This window comes from Clytia hemisphaerica, unplaced genomic scaffold (genome assembly GCF_902728285.1).
Source record: "Clytia hemisphaerica strain Z4C2 unplaced genomic scaffold, Clytia hemisphaerica genome assembly, whole genome shotgun sequence".
Lineage (NCBI taxonomy): Eukaryota > Metazoa > Cnidaria > Hydrozoa > Leptothecata > Clytiidae > Clytia > Clytia hemisphaerica.
Genome location: NW_027104162.1, coordinates 281966 through 302133, shown reverse-complemented (window position 1 = coordinate 302133; position 20168 = coordinate 281966). Strand labels below are relative to the sequence as shown.

The 20168-nt window shown below is 34.7% G+C and overlaps 2 protein-coding genes across 3 annotated transcripts; both read left to right on the top strand.

Annotated features, from left to right (window-relative positions):
* The first annotated feature begins 117 nt into the window (after positions 1-117).
* LOC136814135 (probable ribosome biogenesis protein RLP24) lies at positions 118-3048 on the top strand. The gene is made up of 6 exons (XM_067070648.1): positions 118-253; positions 560-673; positions 1256-1328; positions 1738-1801; positions 2076-2155; positions 2500-3048. Exons 1-6 carry the CDS (start codon positions 173-175, stop codon positions 2580-2582), a joined length of 495 nt encoding a protein of 164 aa, XP_066926749.1. The 5' UTR covers positions 118-172; the 3' UTR covers positions 2583-3048.
* A 357-nt stretch (positions 3049-3405) lies between these two features.
* Positions 3406-20000, top strand: LOC136814132 (uncharacterized). 2 transcript variants are annotated; one of them, XM_067070644.1, is made up of 9 exons: positions 3406-3529; positions 3943-4107; positions 4502-4616; positions 5010-5176; positions 5722-5846; positions 6383-6512; positions 6905-7001; positions 17127-17359; positions 18461-20000. In XM_067070644.1, the coding sequence occupies exons 1-9, from the start codon at positions 3446-3448 to the stop codon at positions 18617-18619; spliced, it is 1275 nt and encodes a 424-aa protein (XP_066926745.1). In that variant the 5' UTR covers positions 3406-3445; the 3' UTR covers positions 18620-20000. The 2 variants fall into 2 exon arrangements, with proteins under 2 accessions (XP_066926745.1, XP_066926746.1); XM_067070645.1 differs by lacking the exons at positions 6905-7001; positions 18461-20000 and having other exon boundaries at positions 17127-17303.
* Positions 20001-20168: the final 168 nt, after the last annotated feature.

Here is a 20168-nt window from a genome sequence, read left to right as displayed (position 1 = left end):
AGTAGATTTATTGTACACGCTTATAAGGTTTTAAAGATTGGGCAATGATTTTTCAGCTTTATTAAGCAATGAAAATTCAACCTAGCTGCATTGATTTAGACATTTACTTATTTTATTTTCAGGTACATATAAAACAAACAAAAATAAAATCAAAGTAAAGATATAATACATCATGCGTATTGAGAAGTGCTATTTTTGTTCATCAGCTGTATACCCCGGGCATGGTATTTCATTCGTACGTAATGACAGTAAGGTAATGCGAAAGGATTTTTTGTTGCTCGGTCACAATTTTCTTTCGTCCTCAATAAAAAGGTACCCCATCACATTCACCCAAAATTTAGGTTTTTCTCTTTTGAAAATGCTGAAGATGATTTAGTTCCGCGTCTCAAAGGAAATCCCAATTTTAATGTGAATATAATTAGGAAAAACTTAGAAATATTGCAAAATTACAGATAATTTATTTCAAAAGCTTTTATTAGCATCAAGATTTTGCTTTGAAGTGCTGCCTCGAGGCCTTGAAATCTATGACACTGAGGTATATTCTTGTTTTTGTTTATAGCTTTTCAAATTTTGTCGTCGAAAATGTCACAAAGCATTCAAAATGAAACGTAACCCAAGAAAGGTGCGATGGACTAAAGCGTTCAGAAAATCACATGGCAAAGAATTGACAGTGGTAAGTTGATTTTGTATTGTTTTTTGTGATACATCTATAAAGCATCCATTCTAGCAAAAAATATATAGTATTGCAAGAACCTATTGTTGTGTTATTTATAACTTTTAACAGCAACAACTCTTTAAAGTGACAGCCCCGTATTGAATAAAGAAGTTTTTTCGGATGAATATAATTGGACTTTTCCAGAAAAAGACCGTGCCCCCTGTTGAGGATGTCGGATATCCAGGGGGTTAACGATTTTTGTTCAAAAGTGGCTATCCAGGGGGTTAAATATCTACAAGGAAGCGGATATCCAGGGGGTAAAGTGTCTCTTCAAGTAAAAAATAAGATATCCAGGGGTAAGCATCTTTATAAGAGAGGATATCCAGGGGGTCTTTAAAAGTAGGATATCCAGGGGGTTCAATACTTCGAAAAATCAATACCCTCAACAGTGGAGGTAACAATTTTTTTTGAAAAGCCCATCGTTTCTGTTTGAGTCAATCTAGTAAAAGTGCCTAACACAAACTGACATGATTCAAAGTCTTGCATGATCGTTGTGAATTGTTATTTACATTCTTCATTCTTTTTTATGTTATTTTCCAGGATCCTTCATTCGAATTTGAAAAGAAACGAAATATTCCTTTGAAATACGACCGAGAGTTATGGCAAAAGACAAGTATGAATTTTTTTCAAGTATTCCTTGATGAGAACGTTCATTTTCAGGCCTGGCACAAGCAGGGCGACTGGGGAGAATTCAGCCTCTCCACTTTTGAGAAAATGAAATTTTTTTCTCAAATTCCTAGCGAATTTCATTTCATTTTTAGCCTTCAGCCTCCCCACTTTTATGGTTGTTCCGCCGGGCCTGGCTTTTGTTTTTAAATGTGTCTATTTACATCTGCTCTATGCTTCATCTTAGTTTAGCCAAAATGAAATTCAACGTTTGTTTGGGAAAAAGATTTTTTGTAGAAATGTTGAATATAAAAGAAAATTCTGATATTTAAAATTGTCATTCCAACATTGATTTTAATTCCACACAATCAATTAATTAGATACATTTTAATGAATTTATTTTATTGCAATTTTAGTCCATGCTATCAGAAGGGTTGAAGAAATAAAAGAAAAACGACAAAACTTATTTATCAAAAACAGGTAAAACATTGTCATTAAAAATTCAAAATTCGTTGAGAATGTTTTCCTAATTCTTGAAAGATTGAACTAAACTTTTCTGAAAACTGTTCAAAGAAACTCTTTAACAATATTTGAATCCGTCATTTTTTTAAATGTGACATTTTAAGTCCTTAGGATGATGGACGATGCTTTTTATCTGGTGACTTCTAATGTTCTTTACAAGTTTCTAGAGTCTAGATTTTAGGCCCTCTTTTTTGTTTCCTTTATACGTATTATTGCCATCAATTTATTTTAGATTGAATAAAGCAAAAGCTATTGCCAAAGAAGTGGATCGCAAAGAAGTCCAAATCAATATCAATCTTATCAAGGGACCAAGTATGTTTCATATCTTTCTTCTTATGAATAATTAGTTTTGAAAGGGGTAGCCTCAGTGTTATAATTGGCTCAATGAGGGAAATTCTGGAACACAGTGAAATGGCTTCATGAGTTGAAATAGATCTAAAGTAGATAGCTACATAACATTGTCTAGATCTACTATTCTGAGAAATTATTTGATTAAATATGTATAGCATGAATTCCATGAGAAACGTAACATATAGGTCAAAATTTCAAATTGACATCTATGAGAAGTCACTGGTTTATCTAAACTGATCTAAAGGGTATTATCAAACTTTATCTAAGATTTCAATTTCATTTGACATCTTTTTTTTCATTTTCAGTCAAAAGAAAAGCAACCATCATACAAACACAGAAAATCAAGACTTCAGAAAAACCAATGCAACTTATGGAAACAGACGATTAATTTGATGATGAAAATGAAAAGAAGATTTTGTTTTAATGTACCTTATTAACAAGCATAATCTCATTTTGTAATTAAGTGGTTGGGTGTTAAGCGGACTAGTGCACTGTGCATACATCCTCATGGTCATGACATAAGTCAAAATGACTTTAGAGTGTGGCACTTTCATGGCTGTATATCGCTATGTGCTTGTTCCAAATTTTGTCCTGCCTCTGTAAAAATGATGCTTTTTCTAAAGGGGTCTTGCTTTATTGTACTGCAGGCGAATAAGGGTTTTAAGAGATTTTTTTTTTGAAAAGATTCTTTTATTTATACCTACTGCTGTCAAGAATTTTTATATTTTGTCATTTTTTGTAATAGTACAAGAAAGAAGAAGATCATTACACCTGTGCGGTTTTTGACCATATTCTTATTCATGTAAACATTACACAATGTGGTTGTATTAGTATAAATAAACAGTATCATTATACCCCCATTGCAAGTCTTCGTGCTCACCTAGTCACGCTTTTGGTTAAAATTTGATCCAACTTTTTATTGAAACTTCACAAAATAATTCTGCTCTACCAAACCTTTCATGTGCTGAGACTGAAACAGGGGGACGAGATGGAGTTTTTACAAGCTCTTACATGATTTGGTTGGTCGTTAACCAGTAATAAAAAACAATTTTGTTACTTTTTCTAAAGAACGTTTCATTTTTTTTGCTTCAAATGACCAATTATTAAAGTAAAGTAAAGTATCTTATAAAAACTCCAGCTCATCTGGAAACATGAATTCTAAAGTTTTTCGTTAAACCATTAAACTAATCCATTTCATTCTTTCATTTCAGACTATAAACTAAAAACGAAAAATTGATATTAAAAATAATTATGCCAATTGTGTTGACTCCGAAATGGTTGTTAGATTTATTGAATTCAAAAGCAACATATCTTCAATATCATGCATTTCAAAAGGTATGAAAATATATATCATTTTAAATAAATAGGCTTTCATTTCTACTGCAGGATCACACTGTACGCGTTGAACACCGTTTTACAATAAATTTAACTCCTATTTCTGATCTTAAAATATCTACAATAATAGCTCCCAAAAAAAATTAAGTATGTACTTTTAATAAACTGTAACGCTTGAAGCTGTTTGTTTTTGAACTTTAAAAAGCTGGGAAAATTCAAGATGTAGTTGTTTTTATTTGTAAATTTTAACCTATTGTGAGGCACAATTTGCATGATTAGAAATTGGCCACCAATTTTAGGGTTGCGTCAATGAAACGGCATTCAACCATTGCAAACTTGAACTCATCCCTACATCATACAGTTCATAATGTGAACGTTATGATCAAGGTTGAATTCTCTTTCTCAATGTACAGGGAATCCGGCATAATCACAAGCTGGAAGGTGCCGTGGCAATCGCCCGACTTGGTGGCTCCAAGGAATACGTGGAGAAGTATTTTGACGTTATCGATAAACGCTATTTGAAATACACTGGATTAGAAGATGATGAAACTCAATTGTTGGAAAGAGATTTTCTCCAGGTATATTTACATTCGAATAAGCTTTCTCTCTGGTCATAAAACTGACAGTTTGTGTAGTTTAGTGTTAGCCCACTGAAAAGATATCGCGGAAAATAGACCTTATGCCAGGTCACGATGTCATGTTGAATAATAAAAAACTCCAGCATCATAACAATGATAGGAAAGTAAGTAGCACACACGTGTACTAATAATGCTGCATGTGTAATTGTTCTGATGCTGGAGTTTTTGAGGATTCAATTATGAGATTGTGCCTAGCAAAAGCACAAACAGAACTGAACTGAAATAAGTTGGAGAAAATTCTGTAGAAAGGTCAGCAAATGAATTATTTTGTTGTTAATGAGAAAGCTTAAAACTCTTTGACCTGAACCTTCTTGATTTTTTTTCTCTAATCTAGTCGGACAAATTGGAAGATTACCGAGGGAAAAATCAAGCATATTACAAAATGCTATCCATGTACACTAAACTGTACGAAACCAAGTATGACAAAAACATAAAAAAGATGATCCAAGGTATGTCTTTAAGTTCTAGGATACATTTGAATATACACTCTACAAAGTCATTTCAGTTTAGGAAATTTCGAGTTATAGAGTAAGATTTATAAGGCATTGCTGCCTGAAGGGATTATAAAACTTGTTAGAGTTAAGGAGACATTCGAGTTACAGAGGTTCAGGTTAAAGAGACTAGCTACTTTGGGCTAGAATTTTAAATAGGATCCACTGACAATGATATAAGACCTTTGTTAGAGAAATTGCTATTTTGGCCCTCTGATTTTGCTTTAAACCCATTAAAAATAACTTTAACTCCGTAACTTCAACTTTTTAAAATCACTTTGGAACGAAGCTTTCTCTACCTTTACAACTCAAATTCACATACGCTGTCCGGATTTCATTCAAAATTTTCAGGCGTTTGTCCTGATATCTTGGACGGTCCGTTGCACAGTTCATTTCATGGAGCCATTCAATTAGCATACGGTTTAGTGTGTGGTTGTGATCAAGCTGTTTTGGAAGGCATCACTTTCATGGATCAACAGTATTCCCCTGTGTTTCCTAACGATACCAATGATGAAAAGGTAGGTGATAGCACTAGATTTGATTACTTGTAATGTAGCTTCGCCTGTGGCCTGACGCAAATTTATAAACATTTGAATTGCACGTAGCTGCTGTAACGGCACAAGAGGTTTCGGTTTGAATTTTATACTAGTGTCAAAAAACACTACAATTAAATTTTTCATTTCGTGACCATGTCCATGTATTGGCACACAACTCTAAAGCTTGAGCCTGATCCTTTTCACCTAAACGTCACTTTCCATGTAAAAGTTGAGAGATTTGATTTTTTCCCTGTCTACTAAATTTACTCTTAGGTTCCAAATAAACGCCCCCTCCCCCCGCTTGTTAATTTTTATATTTACCTTATTTTGGGTTTTCAGAAGTACAATTTCCAACCCCCCGGCAATTAGCCCCCCCCCCCTGTTTATTTGGAACCTAAGAGTACGTGAGAAGATAAAAGGGTAATTTCGACATTTCACTAAGTAAACATTGATATTGTATGGATATTTGGAGCCTTTCTTTCGGCGACAATTGACCCACGAGAACAAGTCCCTTCATTTTTTAACAGAGGAAAGATTTGACGGGTTTCGGGCACGGCAAGAAAGACATTTTCGAATTGTTGAACGATCTCGCAAGTAATACCACATTGAAAGAGAAAATCAAACTGGATCATCAAAAAGGCTTCGAGTTCAGGTACATCTGTGTTAAATTTGAATCAGTGTTATGTTTTGGACGAAACCTCTATACTTATTGATTTTAGAATGTCATTCTTTTTTTGCAATCACTCTACATTTGCTTTGCTATCAAATACTAAGAACAGCGGACTTTTCAAGAGAGAAGACTGCTGGCTGAATCATTTTATTAAAGAACCACCTTTCCCTCCAATTTTTGTTCAAGGTTTATGTATTTTATCTTTCTATCCATCTAACTCACTGACCTTTATATACCCTTGACCAAGCTTCTCAATCCCAGCAAAGCAAAATCTTTGATCGGAGTTTTTTGAAAAGTGGTACCCTAATGGCGGCACTACTCGATAGCGGTGTAAATGCATCGAGAGCGCTAGGTCTACTTTTTCTCAAATTCTTTTGATGATGTAGCGACGTTAGACGTTAATTTTTAACATTGCAATGGCTTCTTCTCGGGTACCAATTCCAAAAAAACTCCAATCAAAGATGGCGGATATTGCTTGGTCCTGGGATATATAAAGGTCAGTGATCTAACTTTTTCAGAAAGCAGAATCACATGTACGGTGCTTACGGATGGTCCGCATTACAATATCATTCTGAATATTTCTTCGAATTGACAAATAGTATTGCGCTGCCCGAATGGTTTGTCGTGGAGGATAAGGATATGACACAGGTAAAAAGTTTTGAACACCGTTTTAAGTGTCTATTCAGATGACATGCATCTCTCATTCAAATTTTAAGGATTTTACAGAGAAAGAAAGTTTACTAGTTTACTACCGGCGGGTGCCTACTGTTTACAATGAATTTTGTCATTTTGGGTAAGTCAAAAATTTTAGTTTTTTAACATAGCTTTTGATTGAATGAACCGATTTGAAAGTTTTATTATACCAAAATTCAATTTAGGCTTTCCTCTATAGAGTAGAAAAAGAATCAATCAATCAAATGGTTACGCTAACGCTAAAAATACCTTTTATAAATATGTATACTTTTTTCTTGTTTCTGGTGAACTCTTTATTTTTGCCTCTCAAAATTGACCACTAGTTACACAGAAATGCTTCGTTTCAGCTATTCCGATTATTTGGTTGGGTGGTAGACGTTGCCACAAAAATCTATGTCAAAAGCAAAGTGCTTAACGACTTTTTTCTACTCCATGGGATTACAGGTTTAATAGATTTTTTCTTTCTTTTACTGTTATTTTGGGTTTTTTCAAAATAATCAATTTATTAAATGTCGTCCCTCACATGACTTAAGAGCCATTTTTTTTAAAAATCTTCAGAATAAAGAAAGTCTGATACCTCGCCCTCTTAGATTTTGATGAAATTTTGACCAAATGATCTATCACACAAGAAAATGAGACTCTGAAAATTTCACCTTGATATCTCAAGTAGTTTTGAAGATACAGCGTCTCAAAGATAGGCTACTAAGCGAAAATTGACCCCTAAAAATCATGAACTCTGGTGGGGAGCAGATTTTGAAAGCCAATGAATTTTTATTCAAGTACATTAGAAAGCTGATTTACAGTGGATTTCAAGAACTTTTTGTAGGGAATCAGAAAAAATCAAATTGAGTCTCCAAAATTTTCCCCGAAAATCTCTAGCACCTCCTGTAGAGGGCTTCAAACTTTGCGTAATCTGGGTTTGTAAGCACTTTTAGCTGGCTGCTGATGGTCCTTGGGACTTTTTTGAAGTAAACTTTTGACCTGGAGTGGTTTACTGGTGGGTTTTGGCCACAAAAATAACATTTTCAGGATTTCCATCTTTGCGTAACCATCAAAAATGGCCGAAAAAATTGCTATTTTGGCAGACCTGGAGCAAAATTCAAGATGGGGTATCTTTTTAAGGCAACACCAAAATTTTTTGAAATTTTCAGCAAGGCTTCCTTAGTAGGTCTAGTTTATAGCCTCAAAAAAATCTCAATGGGCTTTTGAAGTCTCTTAAAGATATGATCGCTTAAAGATTTGCTTAACTTCGTTGTTTTCTCCCTCTTAAAATGCTAAATCAGGCCCACTTAAGGGCTCTAACAGGATAATTGGTTGATCTTCTCTAGCCAACTAATCATTGGCATTAGGGGAACAACTGAAAAAGATTTCAGGTCATTTCCTTCAACAGATGACATTTTATGACAGTTTCTTCATTTTTAAGTACAGAATATGTAAAAAAATGAGACTGCCATCTGGCGTTTCCTACCATTCCAGGGCCTATATTTCCAGAAAAAAACTCAACCTTTCACAGTTTGGTGAATATTAATCTTAAATATAAGCAGGTTACTTCAACTTAATGGGTTTAACAGTACTCAATTCCTATTCAAAAACTTTTTAGACTCATTCAGAAATCCTACTTTGACAATAATTTGCGCTGTACCGCAAAATTTCTAAGTCCAAGTGTTGTGATTAGCTTTAGACTGTCCAATATTTCTTGTCCAGAAGATTTAAACTGCATTGTTTGCAGTATCTCATAAATTATCACCCTAGTAATGTTGCTTAGTTATTTAAGAATCAACAAGTAAGACTGTTAGTGTACACTATTATAGAGATATTGGACAGTCTAAAAGCTAATCACGACACTTGGACTTAGAAATTTTGCGGTAAAGCGCAAATTATTGTCAAAGTAGGATTTCTGAATGAGTCTAAAAAGTTTTTGAATAGGAATTGAGTACTGTTAAACCCATTAAGTTGAAGTAACCTGCTTATATTTAAGATTAATATTCACCAAACTGTGAAAGGTTGAGTTTTTTTCTGGAAATATAGGCCCTGGAATGGTAGGAAACGCCAGATGGCAGTCTCATTTTTTTACATATTCTGTACTTAAAAATGAAGAAACTGTCATAAAATGTCATCTGTTGAAGGAAATGACCTGAAATCTTTTTCAGTTGTTCCCCTAATGCCAATGATTAGTTGGCTAGAGAAGATCAACCAATTATCCTGTTAGAGCCCTTAAGTGGGCCTGATTTAGCATTTTAAGAGGGAGAAAACAACGAAGTTAAGCAAATCTTTAAGCGATCATATCTTTAAGAGACTTCAAAAGCCCATTGAGATTTTTTTGAGGCTATAAACTAGACCTACTAAGGAAGCCTTGCTGAAAATTTCAAAAAATTTTGGTGTTGCCTTAAAAAGATACCCCATCTTGAATTTTGCTCCAGGTCTGCCAAAATAGGAATTTTTTCGGCCATTTTTGACAGCTACGCAAAGATGGAAATCCTGAAAATGTTATTTTTGTGGCCAAAACCCACCAGTAAACCACTCCAGGTCAAAAGTTTACTTCAAAAAAGTCCCAAGGACCATCAGCAGCCAGCTAAAAGTGCTTACAAACCCAGATTACGCAAAGTTTGAAGCCCTCTACAGGAGGTGCTAGAGATTTTCGGGGAAAATTTTGGAGACTCAATTTGATTTTTTCTGATTCCCTACAAAAAGTTCTTGAAATCCACTGTAAATCAGCTTTCTAATGTACTTGAATAAAAATTCATTGGCTTTCAAAATCTGCTCCCCACCAGAGTTCATGATTTTTAGGGGTCAATTTTCGCTTAGTAGCCTATCTTTGAGACGCTGTATCTTCAAAACTACTTGAGATATCAAGGTGAAATTTTCAGGGTCTTATTTTCGGGTTAAGGTGAACAAAGTAAAGAATGAATCTGATTGGTCGATGGAATATGTCCTTCAGTAAAGAATCATCCAGGCTAGTTCAATTTATTCCAATAAAGTATGAGTACGAACACCGACGAACTTGATAGGACTTGTAAAAGTTGTGTTTTGTAAGTTCGATCCAATAGCTGCAAAAAATTCATTTTTTATGATCGGACTTGCAAATGTTGTGTTTTCTGTGTTTTGTGTGTTCGATCGATTGGCTGCAAAAAATCATTGTTTTGTGATTGGACTTGCAAATGTTGTGTTTTCTGTGTTTTGTGTGTTCGATCCAATAGCTGCAAAAAATTCATTTTTTATGATCGGACTTGCAAATGTTGTGTTTTCTGTGTTTTGTGTGTTCGATCCAATAGCTGCAAAAAATTCATTTTTTATGATCGAACTTGCAAATGTTGTGTTTTCTGTGTTTTGTGTGTTCGACCGATTGGCTGCAAAAAAAATCATTGTTTTGTGATTGGACTTGCAAATGTTGTGTTTTCTGTGTTTTCTGTGTTCAATCCAATAGCTGCAGAAAATGACTTTTTTATGATTGGACTTGCAAATGTTGTGTTTTCTGTGTTTTGTGTGTTCGATCCAATAGCTGCAAAAAAATCATTTTTTGTGATAGGACTTGCAAATGTTGTGTTTTCTGTGTTTTGTGTGTTCGATCGAATCATTTTTTGTGATAGGACTTGCAAATGTTGTTTTCTGTGTTTTGTGTGTTCGATCCAATAGCTGCAAAAAAATCATTTTTTGTGATAGGACTTGCAAATGTTGTGTTTTCTGTGTTTTGTGTGTTCGATCCAATAGCTGCAAAAAAATCATTTTTTGTGATAGGACTTGCAAATGTTGTGTTTTCTGTGTTGCTGCAAAAAAATCATTTTTTGTGATAGGACTTGCAAATGTTGTGTTTTCTGTGTTTTGTGTGTTCGATCGATTGGCTGCAAAAAATGACTTTTTTTATGATAGGACTTGCAAATGTTGTGTTTTTCTGTGTTTTGTGTGTTCGATCCAATAGCTGCAAAAAAATCATTTTTTGTGATAGGACTTGCAAATGTTGTTTTCTGTGTTTTGTGTGTTCGATCCAATAGCTGCAAAAATTTCATTTTTTATGTTCGAACTTGCAAATGTTGTGTTTTCTGTGTTTTGTGTGTTCGATCCAATAGCTGCAAAAAAATCATTTTTTGTCATTGGACTTGCAAATGTTGTGTTTTCTGTGTTTTGTGTGTTCGATCCAATAGCTGCAAAAAAATCATTTTTTGTGATAGGACTTGCAAATGTTGTGTTTTCTGTGTTGCTGCAAAAAAATCATTTTTTGTGATTGGACTTGCAAATATTGTGTTTTCTGTGTTTTGTGTGTTCGATCAATTGGCTGCAGAAAATGACTTTTTTTATGATCGGACTTGCAAATGTTGTGTTTTTTGTGTTTTGTGCGTTCGCTCGTTTCACTTATAGAAAGTATATTTTTATGCTTAAAACCAAACGAACCAATCCCAGTCAAAGCCATGCATCGTTTTGAGATTACACTTATTTTTGGCAGATTTTTTTCGAAAGCCTTCAATACTGTTTGTTGATTTCGAAACTCTCATAAAGAAGCTTCACTCACTCCGCTTCTCTAAAAAAAACACTACTTGTCCTTGTAAACTATCGATGACAAAAATCCTTGATTCTAGACGTCACCAATAAACTGGGTCCCATTCTGTTCAATATATACTACGATATGGCTGCTAAGACCGACACAAAATGTGTTCAGTATGCTTACGACACCAGCATATTTACTGACATGCCTATGGTGATATAGAACTGTGTTCAAGAAGTCAATACTGACATTAACGTCATTGAGGAATGACCAGACTCAAATCTAATCTTCATCGCCAAAAAGACGAAATGTTTTTTTACCACCAGTCAGATGGTCAGAAGTCACAACTTTAAATTCGAATTCAACTCGAGCAATGAAATATTAATTGAGCGTGGTCCGTCATTCATAAGGCTTGGCCTCGATTTTAATTAACACACCCCTTCTCACAGACCCACTGGGATTTTAGAAATTTTGTGGCGGATTAAAAATGGCAATAATTTGCGAAATCGCGAAATTTAATGTCGCGAAAGTTAATTCGATTAAAGTACAAAAGCGTACACCACCACGCTTAAAAGCCTCGCCCTCATCAAAGGGAACCATACCAAGTCTGTTGTCTTTTGGATTCCAAACTCTCATTCAGTCACCATTTAGTCGAAAAAATAAAAAAGGCCAATAAAGGTATTGGCCTCATTAACAGACTTCAAAAACAAGTACCAAGAAAATCTCTGCTCACTTTATATAAATCTTACATTGGACTGCACTTTAGACTATGGGGATATCATATACCACCATCCTGGAAATTCGACTTTTGTGCGTAAGCTTGAATCTATCCAATATAATTACTGTCGTGCTATAACAGGCTGCTTTCGTGGAACGTCTCAAGAAAAACTTTATTCTGAACTTGGTCTCGAGAGTCTAGCTGATCGTCGATTTAGTAGAAGAATGATCTTCTTCTACAAAATCTTGAACAATTTAGCCCCTTCTTATTTACTTAACTACTTACCAGCAAGACTTGCAGCGCCAGATAATCTAAGAACAAGAAATCCTAAAAAAAGGAACACAGACAATATGTATTTACTTTATCTCACTTTAATTTAAAGATATGCAATCCATACACTTTTAAAATATAAGAACAATTTTATAAGAACAGCGAGGCTCAAAATCGCTAAAACAGGACCAAGTTTGTTTACTTTTTGTAAGAACTAATAATTACCGCAGCGTATATCATCGTCTATTAAGAGTTATTGATTTGATTCTTACAAATTATATGCTTATAAGAAAAATGAATATCCTCATATTGTGCGCCATCACTTGTTTACTTTGTAAGAACTAATTACCGAAAGGTATATCTCCGTCTATCGAGAGTTATTGATTTGATTCTTATAAATTATATGCTTATAAGAAAAATAAATATGCTCATATTGCACGCCATCCTTTGTTTACTTTGTAAGAACTAATTACCGAAGGGTATATCACTGTCTATCAAGAGCTATTGATTTGATTCTTATAAAGTATATGCTTATGAAAAAAATAAATATGCTCCAAATACTTTCGCTAGGCGAAATTAACAAGACACACAAAACACAGAAAACAACATTTGCAAGTCCTGTCACAAAAAACGAATTTTCTGCAGCTATTGGATCGAACACACAAAACACAGAAAACACAACTTTTGCAAGTCCGATCATAAAAAAGTCATTTTTCTGCAGCTATTGCATCGAACACACAAAACACAGAAAACACAACTTTTGCAAGTCCGATCATAAAAAAGTCATTTTTCTGCAGCTATTGGATCGAACACACAAAACACAGAAAACACAACTTTTACAAGTCCTATCAACTACTTCATTGGAATAAATTGAACTAGCCTGGATGATTCTTTAGACTGAAGGACATATTCCATCGACCAATCAGATTCATTCTTTACTTTGTTCACCACTACTGTTTTTTGTGATAGGACTTGCAAATGTTGTGTTTTCTGTGTTTTGTGTGTTCGATCCAATAGCTGCAAAAAAATCATTTTTTGTGATAGGACTTGCAAATGTTGTGTTTTCTGTGTTTTGTGTGTTCGATCGATTGGCTGCAAAAAATGACTTTTTTTATGATAGGACTTGCAAATGTTGTGTTTTTCTGTGTTTTGTGTGTTCGATCCAATAGCTGCAAAAAAATCATTTTTTGTGATAGGACTTGCAAATGTTGTTTTCTGTGTTTTGTGTGTTCGATCCAATAGCTGCAAAAATTTCATTTTTTATGTTCGAACTTGCAAATGTTGTGTTTTCTGTGTTTTGTGTGTTCGATCCAATAGCTGCAAAAAAATCATTTTTTGTGATAGGACTTGCAAATGTTGTGTTTTCTGTGTTGCTGCAAAAAAATCATTTTTTGTGATTGGACTTGCAAATATTGTGTTTTCTGTGTTTTGTGTGTTCGATCAATTGGCTGCAGAAAATGACTTTTTTTATGATCGGACTTGCAAATGTTGTGTTTTTTGTGTTTTGTGCGTTCGCTCGTTTCACTTATAGAAAGTATATTTTTATGCTTAAAACCAAACGAACCAATCCCAGTCAAAGCCATGCATCGTTTTGAGATTACACTTATTTTTGGCAGATTTTTTTCGAAAGCCTTCAATACTGTTTGTTGATTTCGAAACTCTCATAAAGAAGCTTCACTCACTCCGCTTCTCTAAAAAAAACACTACTTGTCCTTGTAAACTATCGATGACAAAAATCCTTGATTCTAGACGTCACCAATAAACTGGGTCCCATTCTGTTCAATATATACTACGATATGGCTGCTAAGACCGACACAAAATGTGTTCAGTATGCTTACGACACCAGCATATTTACTGACATGCCTATGGTGATATAGAACTGTGTTCAAGAAGTCAATACTGACATTAACGTCATTGAGGAATGACCAGACTCAAATCTAATCTTCATCGCCAAAAAGACGAAATGTTTTTTTACCACCAGTCAGATGGTCAGAAGTCACAACTTTAAATTCGAATTCAACTCGAGCAATGAAATATTAATTGAGCGTGGTCCGTCATTCATAAGGCTTGGCCTCGATTTTAATTAACACACCCCTTCTCACAGACCCACTGGGATTTTAGAAATTTTGTGGCGGATTAAAAATGGCAATAATTTGCGAAATCGCGAAATTTAATGTCGCGAAAGTTAATTCGATTAAAGTACAAAAGCGTACACCACCACGCTTAAAAGCCTCGCCCTCATCAAAGGGAACCATACCAAGTCTGTTGTCTTTTGGATTCCAAACTCTCATTCAGTCACCATTTAGTCGAAAAAATAAAAAAGGCCATAAAGGTATTGGCCTCATTAACAGACTTCAAAAACAAGTACCAAGAAAATCTCTGCTCACTTTATATAAATCTTACATTGGACTGCACTTTAGACTATGGGGATATCATATACCACCATCCTGGAAATTCGACTTTTGTGCGTAAGCTTGAATCTATCCAATATAATTACTGTCGTGCTATAACAGGCTGCTTTCGTGGAACGTCTCAAGAAAAACTTTATTCTGAACTTGGTCTCGAGAGTCTAGCTGATCGTCGATTTAGTAGAAGAATGATCTTCTTCTACAAAATCTTGAACAATTTAGCCCCTTCTTATTTACTTAACTACTTACCAGCAAGACTTGCAGCGCCAGATAATCTAAGAACAAGAAATCCTAAAAAAAGGAACACAGACAATATGTATTTACTTTATCTCACTTTAATTTAAAGATATGCAATCCATACACTTTTAAAATATAAGAACAATTTTATAAGAACAGCGAGGCTCAAAATCGCTAAAACAGGACCAAGTTTGTTTACTTTTTGTAAGAACTAATAATTACCGCAGCGTATATCATCGTCTATTAAGAGTTATTGATTTGATTCTTACAAATTATATGCTTATAAGAAAAATGAATATCCTCATATTGTGCGCCATCACTTGTTTACTTTGTAAGAACTAATTACCGAAAGGTATATCTCCGTCTATCGAGAGTTATTGATTTGATTCTTATAAATTATATGCTTATAAGAAAAATAAATATGCTCATATTGCACGCCATCCTTTGTTTACTTTGTAAGAACTAATTACCGAAGGGTATATCACTGTCTATCAAGAGCTATTGATTTGATTCTTATAAAGTATATGCTTATGAAAAAAATAAATATGCTCCAAATACTTTCGCTAGGCGAAATTAACAAGACACACAAAACACAGAAAACAACATTTGCAAGTCCTGTCACAAAAAACGAATTTTCTGCAGCTATTGGATCGAACACACAAAACACAGAAAACACAACTTTTGCAAGTCCGATCATAAAAAAGTCATTTTTCTGCAGCTATTGCATCGAACACACAAAACACAGAAAACACAACTTTTGCAAGTCCGATCATAAAAAAGTCATTTTTCTGCAGCTATTGGATCGAACACAGAAAACACAGAAAACACAACTTTTACAAGTCCTATCAACTACTTCATTGGAATAAATTGAACTAGCCTGGATGATTCTTTAGACTGAAGGACATATTCCATCGACCAATCAGATTCATTCTTTACTTTGTTCACCACTACTGTTATTTTCTTGTGTTATAGATCATTCGGTCTAAATTTCAGCAAAATCCAAGAGGGTGAGGTATCACACCCTGAAGACTCTTAAAAAAAATGGCTCTTAAGGTTTAATCTCAAAATTAATACCTTATGAAATTTAGAGTTTTACTGTGGTGGTCATCTTTGAGGTTGATATTGCCCTTTTTGGACCTACCCCGGTGGGGTTGAGGTCCTATAAATTAACCCATGTTCGTTAGTTAGTTAGTTACCAGCTTTTCTCGAGATTGGCTCATTAGTTTTTTCTGATTTTTGGCACAAAGGTGAATGACCATAAACCCTCGAATGTGACGGGCCCGATTTTCGAAAAAAAAATTTGGGGGCAAATTTGGGCCAAAAAACGGCTTAAAAACGGGTTTTTTGGACTTTGTGAAAAATTGGATCATTAATTGTTTCTGATTTTTAGCATGAAAGTAGGGTACAATCATAGTTAAAAGATGGCTCAAGCAGATTTTTGCAAAAAATTTTGGCTCAAAAATCGCATTTTTATCTATAAGAACCACATTTAATAAGAATACATCAATGTTCTTAGCCATATTATTATTATTATTATTATTATTTTTATTAGTTTTTTTTTAAGATGAAAATGTCACGGTGGAGGGTAATGATTTGAGTTTTCTAGAAACACTTATTATTTTTTTGGCTGAAAAACGAATCTTTATCTATAAGAATCACTAATTATAAGCATAGATCAATGTTCTTTGCCAAATTATTATTTTATTATTATTTTTTCTAAACAATGAAAATGTCACCTTAGAGCGCGATGGTTTGAGTTTTCTGTAAACACTTGTTATTTTTTTGGCTGAAAAGCGAATCTTTATCTATAAGAATCACTATTTATGAGCATAGATCAATGTTATTAGCCAAATTATTTTTTAATTATTATTTTTTCTAACAGAAGAAAATGTCATGGTAGATCGCGATGCTTTAATTTTCTTTATTTTTTTGTATTTTGACCAGTTATGTCTTATGTGTTTCATTGTTTCAATGTTCACTGATTAGTTTGATAACCAGGTAGGTCCATAAAAGTATCGCTTGTTTCATGTAGAGGAATGTCGATGTTTTCATATGACAAAAAGGCCAATCTCAAAGGCAGAACAGGATTGCAAGATTTCCAATTTTCCAAGACACTTATTTTGAGATTGAACCTTTAGTCATGTGAGGGACGATGTCGAAGTGTCATATTTTCTGTCAGGGTTTACCCTGAACACCTAGGAAATCCAAGGGGTGAGTGGCATCTCAACGAAAATGACCTACGTTAGATAAACCCTATCCTGTATTTGGGGAATGTTTTAAGAAGTGGATTTCCATAATTTTAGGAAAAATCAAAAGAACACTCATCTAAGGAGGTACCTTGGAAGTTAAGAGTACAAGGTACCTCCTGTCTTCACATCGCCTAAAGGTATTTGTGTATGTCGTCGGATTATATGTTACACCAATGGAACCCATATTAATATACTTGTTCTTTGCTTTAGGGAGTTGGTCTTACAGTAAAATTGCAGACTTCGGAATGGATTTCGATGTCGCACTCCTCGCAATACGTGCAATGCTTTTTGGGTTATTGGTGACATATATTACCCAAGATACACCAGCACTCGTTCAAAAACCAGAGGAATATTTTGATAGCCCTCTCACGCAAGATGTTTGGAATAAATTCTTGGATGATCTGTTGAAGAAGGAAGTTATATATGAATTCCACGTTTATAAAGTATGCTCTTATTATTTCCTATGGATCGGATATCTCCTATAAAAAAATCGCCCGGGGTTGTTACTTAGGCAAGTGAATGTACAGGTTTGTACAGCCCTTAAAGGTACCTTTTTGGAACGTTACAGTCCATGTAAAAATAAGAAAATTTGAATGTTTTTGCCCCAAAAACCATCTCTTTCGTCAAATTAGTCCCGATATGGGTCGTTAGATTCACAAAACTTTCCAAACTTTCCTCCTTTTTAGTCCCGCTAAGGGTCCAAGGCTCGAAAGCCGGGAGGCACCCCCCGTCCCGTCATCCTATAAACCTTGCATCCCCCCTCGGGCGAAATTGTGTCCCGTTTGGCATAGACAACATATTTTTTTGACAGTACTTTTCTACATTCGAATTTTGACATTTGAAAATTGAAATGTGTAACATAGACTGATGTTTAACCCTATTAGCCCCAGGGGGGGGGGGTAAAATCTACCATGCTGGAGTTCTTTTGTGTATATCTCGGGGAAAATTTTTTTAAACGGCTTGAAACCTTCTGACTTTTAACAAAATCTTATTAAGAGTACTTGTGCAAAATTTTAGGGTCATAGGTCATCATCAAATTTGGAAAATTTTACTCATCGTCAGCATAGATTTTAAGGAAAAATCTTTATGGAAATTGCAAAAGCGGCAATTATGTTATTAAGCGCAGCCTTTTGTATTCAGAATCTTTAAACAGAATCTAAATATCTTTATTGATTCGACTGTAATAGACATTTTTTAATTCATATATTTTGTTTTTTTTCGATAGGTGGACATTTTGTGATGACGTCATCGGTTTTTGAATGACGTCATCGGTTTTTGAATGACGTCATCGGTTTTTGAATGACGTCATCAATTGTTTTTTTCTTCCAGGAAATTTGTGACCATTTCTCTTCTAGATCGTAAATAATTCGAGGGTGGTAGATTCTACCCCCCCCCACTGCCTGGGGATACAAAAATCAAAAAAGCTTGGGGCTAATTGGGGCTTATGGTATTTTTCCGTTTGTTTGAATCTCACCAACCAAAGGTTAGGCAAAATTTTAAAAATTCATTTCAATGAATCTAAATGAAAGCGCTCTATTTCTCAGGTTATCCAGTGTGTCTATGAACGTTGGATGGAGCAAAACGGTTCTGGTTCCTCATCTATGGACAAATATTACATGGCTGCTGCTAAAATTATCCTTAATAACTCATATCCCCCTGGTGGTAACATCCCTATAAAGCAATCCAACATTTTATCCGAATGATTGTTTTGGTGGCGGTATGAGAATTTATCTTTTGGTATAATTGAATCTAATGTAATGGAGTACAGTAAACTTTCGCTTATTTGAACTTCTGAAGAAATATTCGCGGAACAAATTTTTGCGGAATTTAATTTCGCAGTTTTTTTTTGACAAATCCGCGAAATTGAATTCCGTGAAACACAAATAAACAGTCTCAATAGATTCTCAAGATTTGGAAAATCGCCTCTAAAATTGGTCTTTTTAGGGCAAAAAAGGCGATATTTTAAACAAAAAATTCTTCCAACCGCGAAATTAAATTCCCGCGAAACTTCCCAATTTTGAGCTGTGAACTACGAAATTAGGTTCCGCGAAAATTTCTTCCTTTAAGGTACTATTCGAATCTTTCTATCATTTAAGCTTGTTTCCAATCCCTGTCAAGGAGAAGCCATCTTAAAATACAACATAAGATTCCCCGTTCGAGTTCAAATTGGCGAAAGTCAAATGTATTTAGATTGCGTTTTGAGATTTTTGGTCGCATTTTTGACGACAGTTTGAATAATATACGATTTGGTTTGGGTTGCATCACTTGTTTTATTGAAAGATGATATTTTAAAACGATTGGTTATGTAACAAAATGATGGTTTATTGAAGGCGCTTATCTACAATATTGAAGTTCGTATAACTAAAGACCATCGGATGGAAATGAGTCGATCGTGTAATTGTGACTGGACTTGTCCCGACGGACGTTTCCTCAACAGACGTTTCCCCGACGAACATTTCCCCGACGAACATTTCCTCAACAGACGTTTCCCCGACGAACGTTTCCCCGACGAACATTTCCCCGACGAACGTTTCCCCGACGAACATTTCCCCGACGAACATTTCCCAGACGAACATTTCCCCGACGAGCATTTCCCCGACGGACGTTTCCCCCGACGGATGTTTCCCCCAAACTGGACTTGACATTTCCCAGACGGGGTTTCCCACGAACGGACTTTTCCCCGACTATGACCAGACATTTACCCGACTGATGTTTCCCCGACTTGACATTTCCCAGACGGGGTTTTCCACGAACGGAATTTTCCCCGACTATGACCAGATATTTACCCGACTGATGTTTCCCTGACCGGACATTTCTCTTCTCATAATGCTTTTAAAGGCAAGTATAATTATTGTAGATTTTCCAGGACTAGACTTTACTAGACAGATATGATGATAGGACTAGATAAATGGTTTGAAAAGTTTGATTTTAAAAAAGATTTTAATATTAAGCATATACTTTTATGGTTGTTTTATCTTTCTGTAGCAATCACTTTTTAGTTTATCATACGTAAATTAATGAAAGCTTTTTGTAAAGGCTTTGTTTTTAGAATTTTGTAAATGAATTAAATATTTATTTAAATATTATTTCAAGCGTCTTTTTTGTGACTATTCATACCGGGGGTTCTTTATGCGTTGGATTATGTTTGATTGGCTAATTCGGTAAGCATTTTCACTATAGAGCACAGATATCATTTTCATTGGATAAACTAATTGCCCACAGGTTTCCCTTGAAAGTATGTCCGGTTTTTCA

What these genes read in the sequence shown, in the direction of transcription:
- LOC136814135 (XM_067070648.1), top strand. Translation starts at nt 173, where the DNA reads ATGCGTATTGAGAAGTGCTATTTTTGTTCATCAGCTGTATACCCCGGG. An exon ending in AGAGTTATGGCAAAAGACAA is followed by an intron (nt 1,329 to 1,737) that starts GTATGAATTTTT and finishes TTGCAATTTTAG; the next exon opens with TCCATGCTATCAGAAGGGTT. An exon ending in AACTTATTTATCAAAAACAG is followed by an intron (nt 1,802 to 2,075) that starts GTAAAACATTGT and finishes AATTTATTTTAG; the next exon opens with ATTGAATAAAGCAAAAGCTA.
- LOC136814132 (XM_067070644.1), top strand. Translation starts at nt 3,446, where the DNA reads ATGCCAATTGTGTTGACTCCGAAATGGTTGTTAGATTTATTGAATTCA. An exon ending in AATATCATGCATTTCAAAAG is followed by an intron (nt 3,530 to 3,942) that starts GTATGAAAATAT and finishes CTCAATGTACAG; the next exon opens with GGAATCCGGCATAATCACAA. An exon ending in ATGAATTCCACGTTTATAAA is followed by an intron (nt 17,360 to 18,460) that starts GTATGCTCTTAT and finishes TCTATTTCTCAG; the next exon opens with GTTATCCAGTGTGTCTATGA.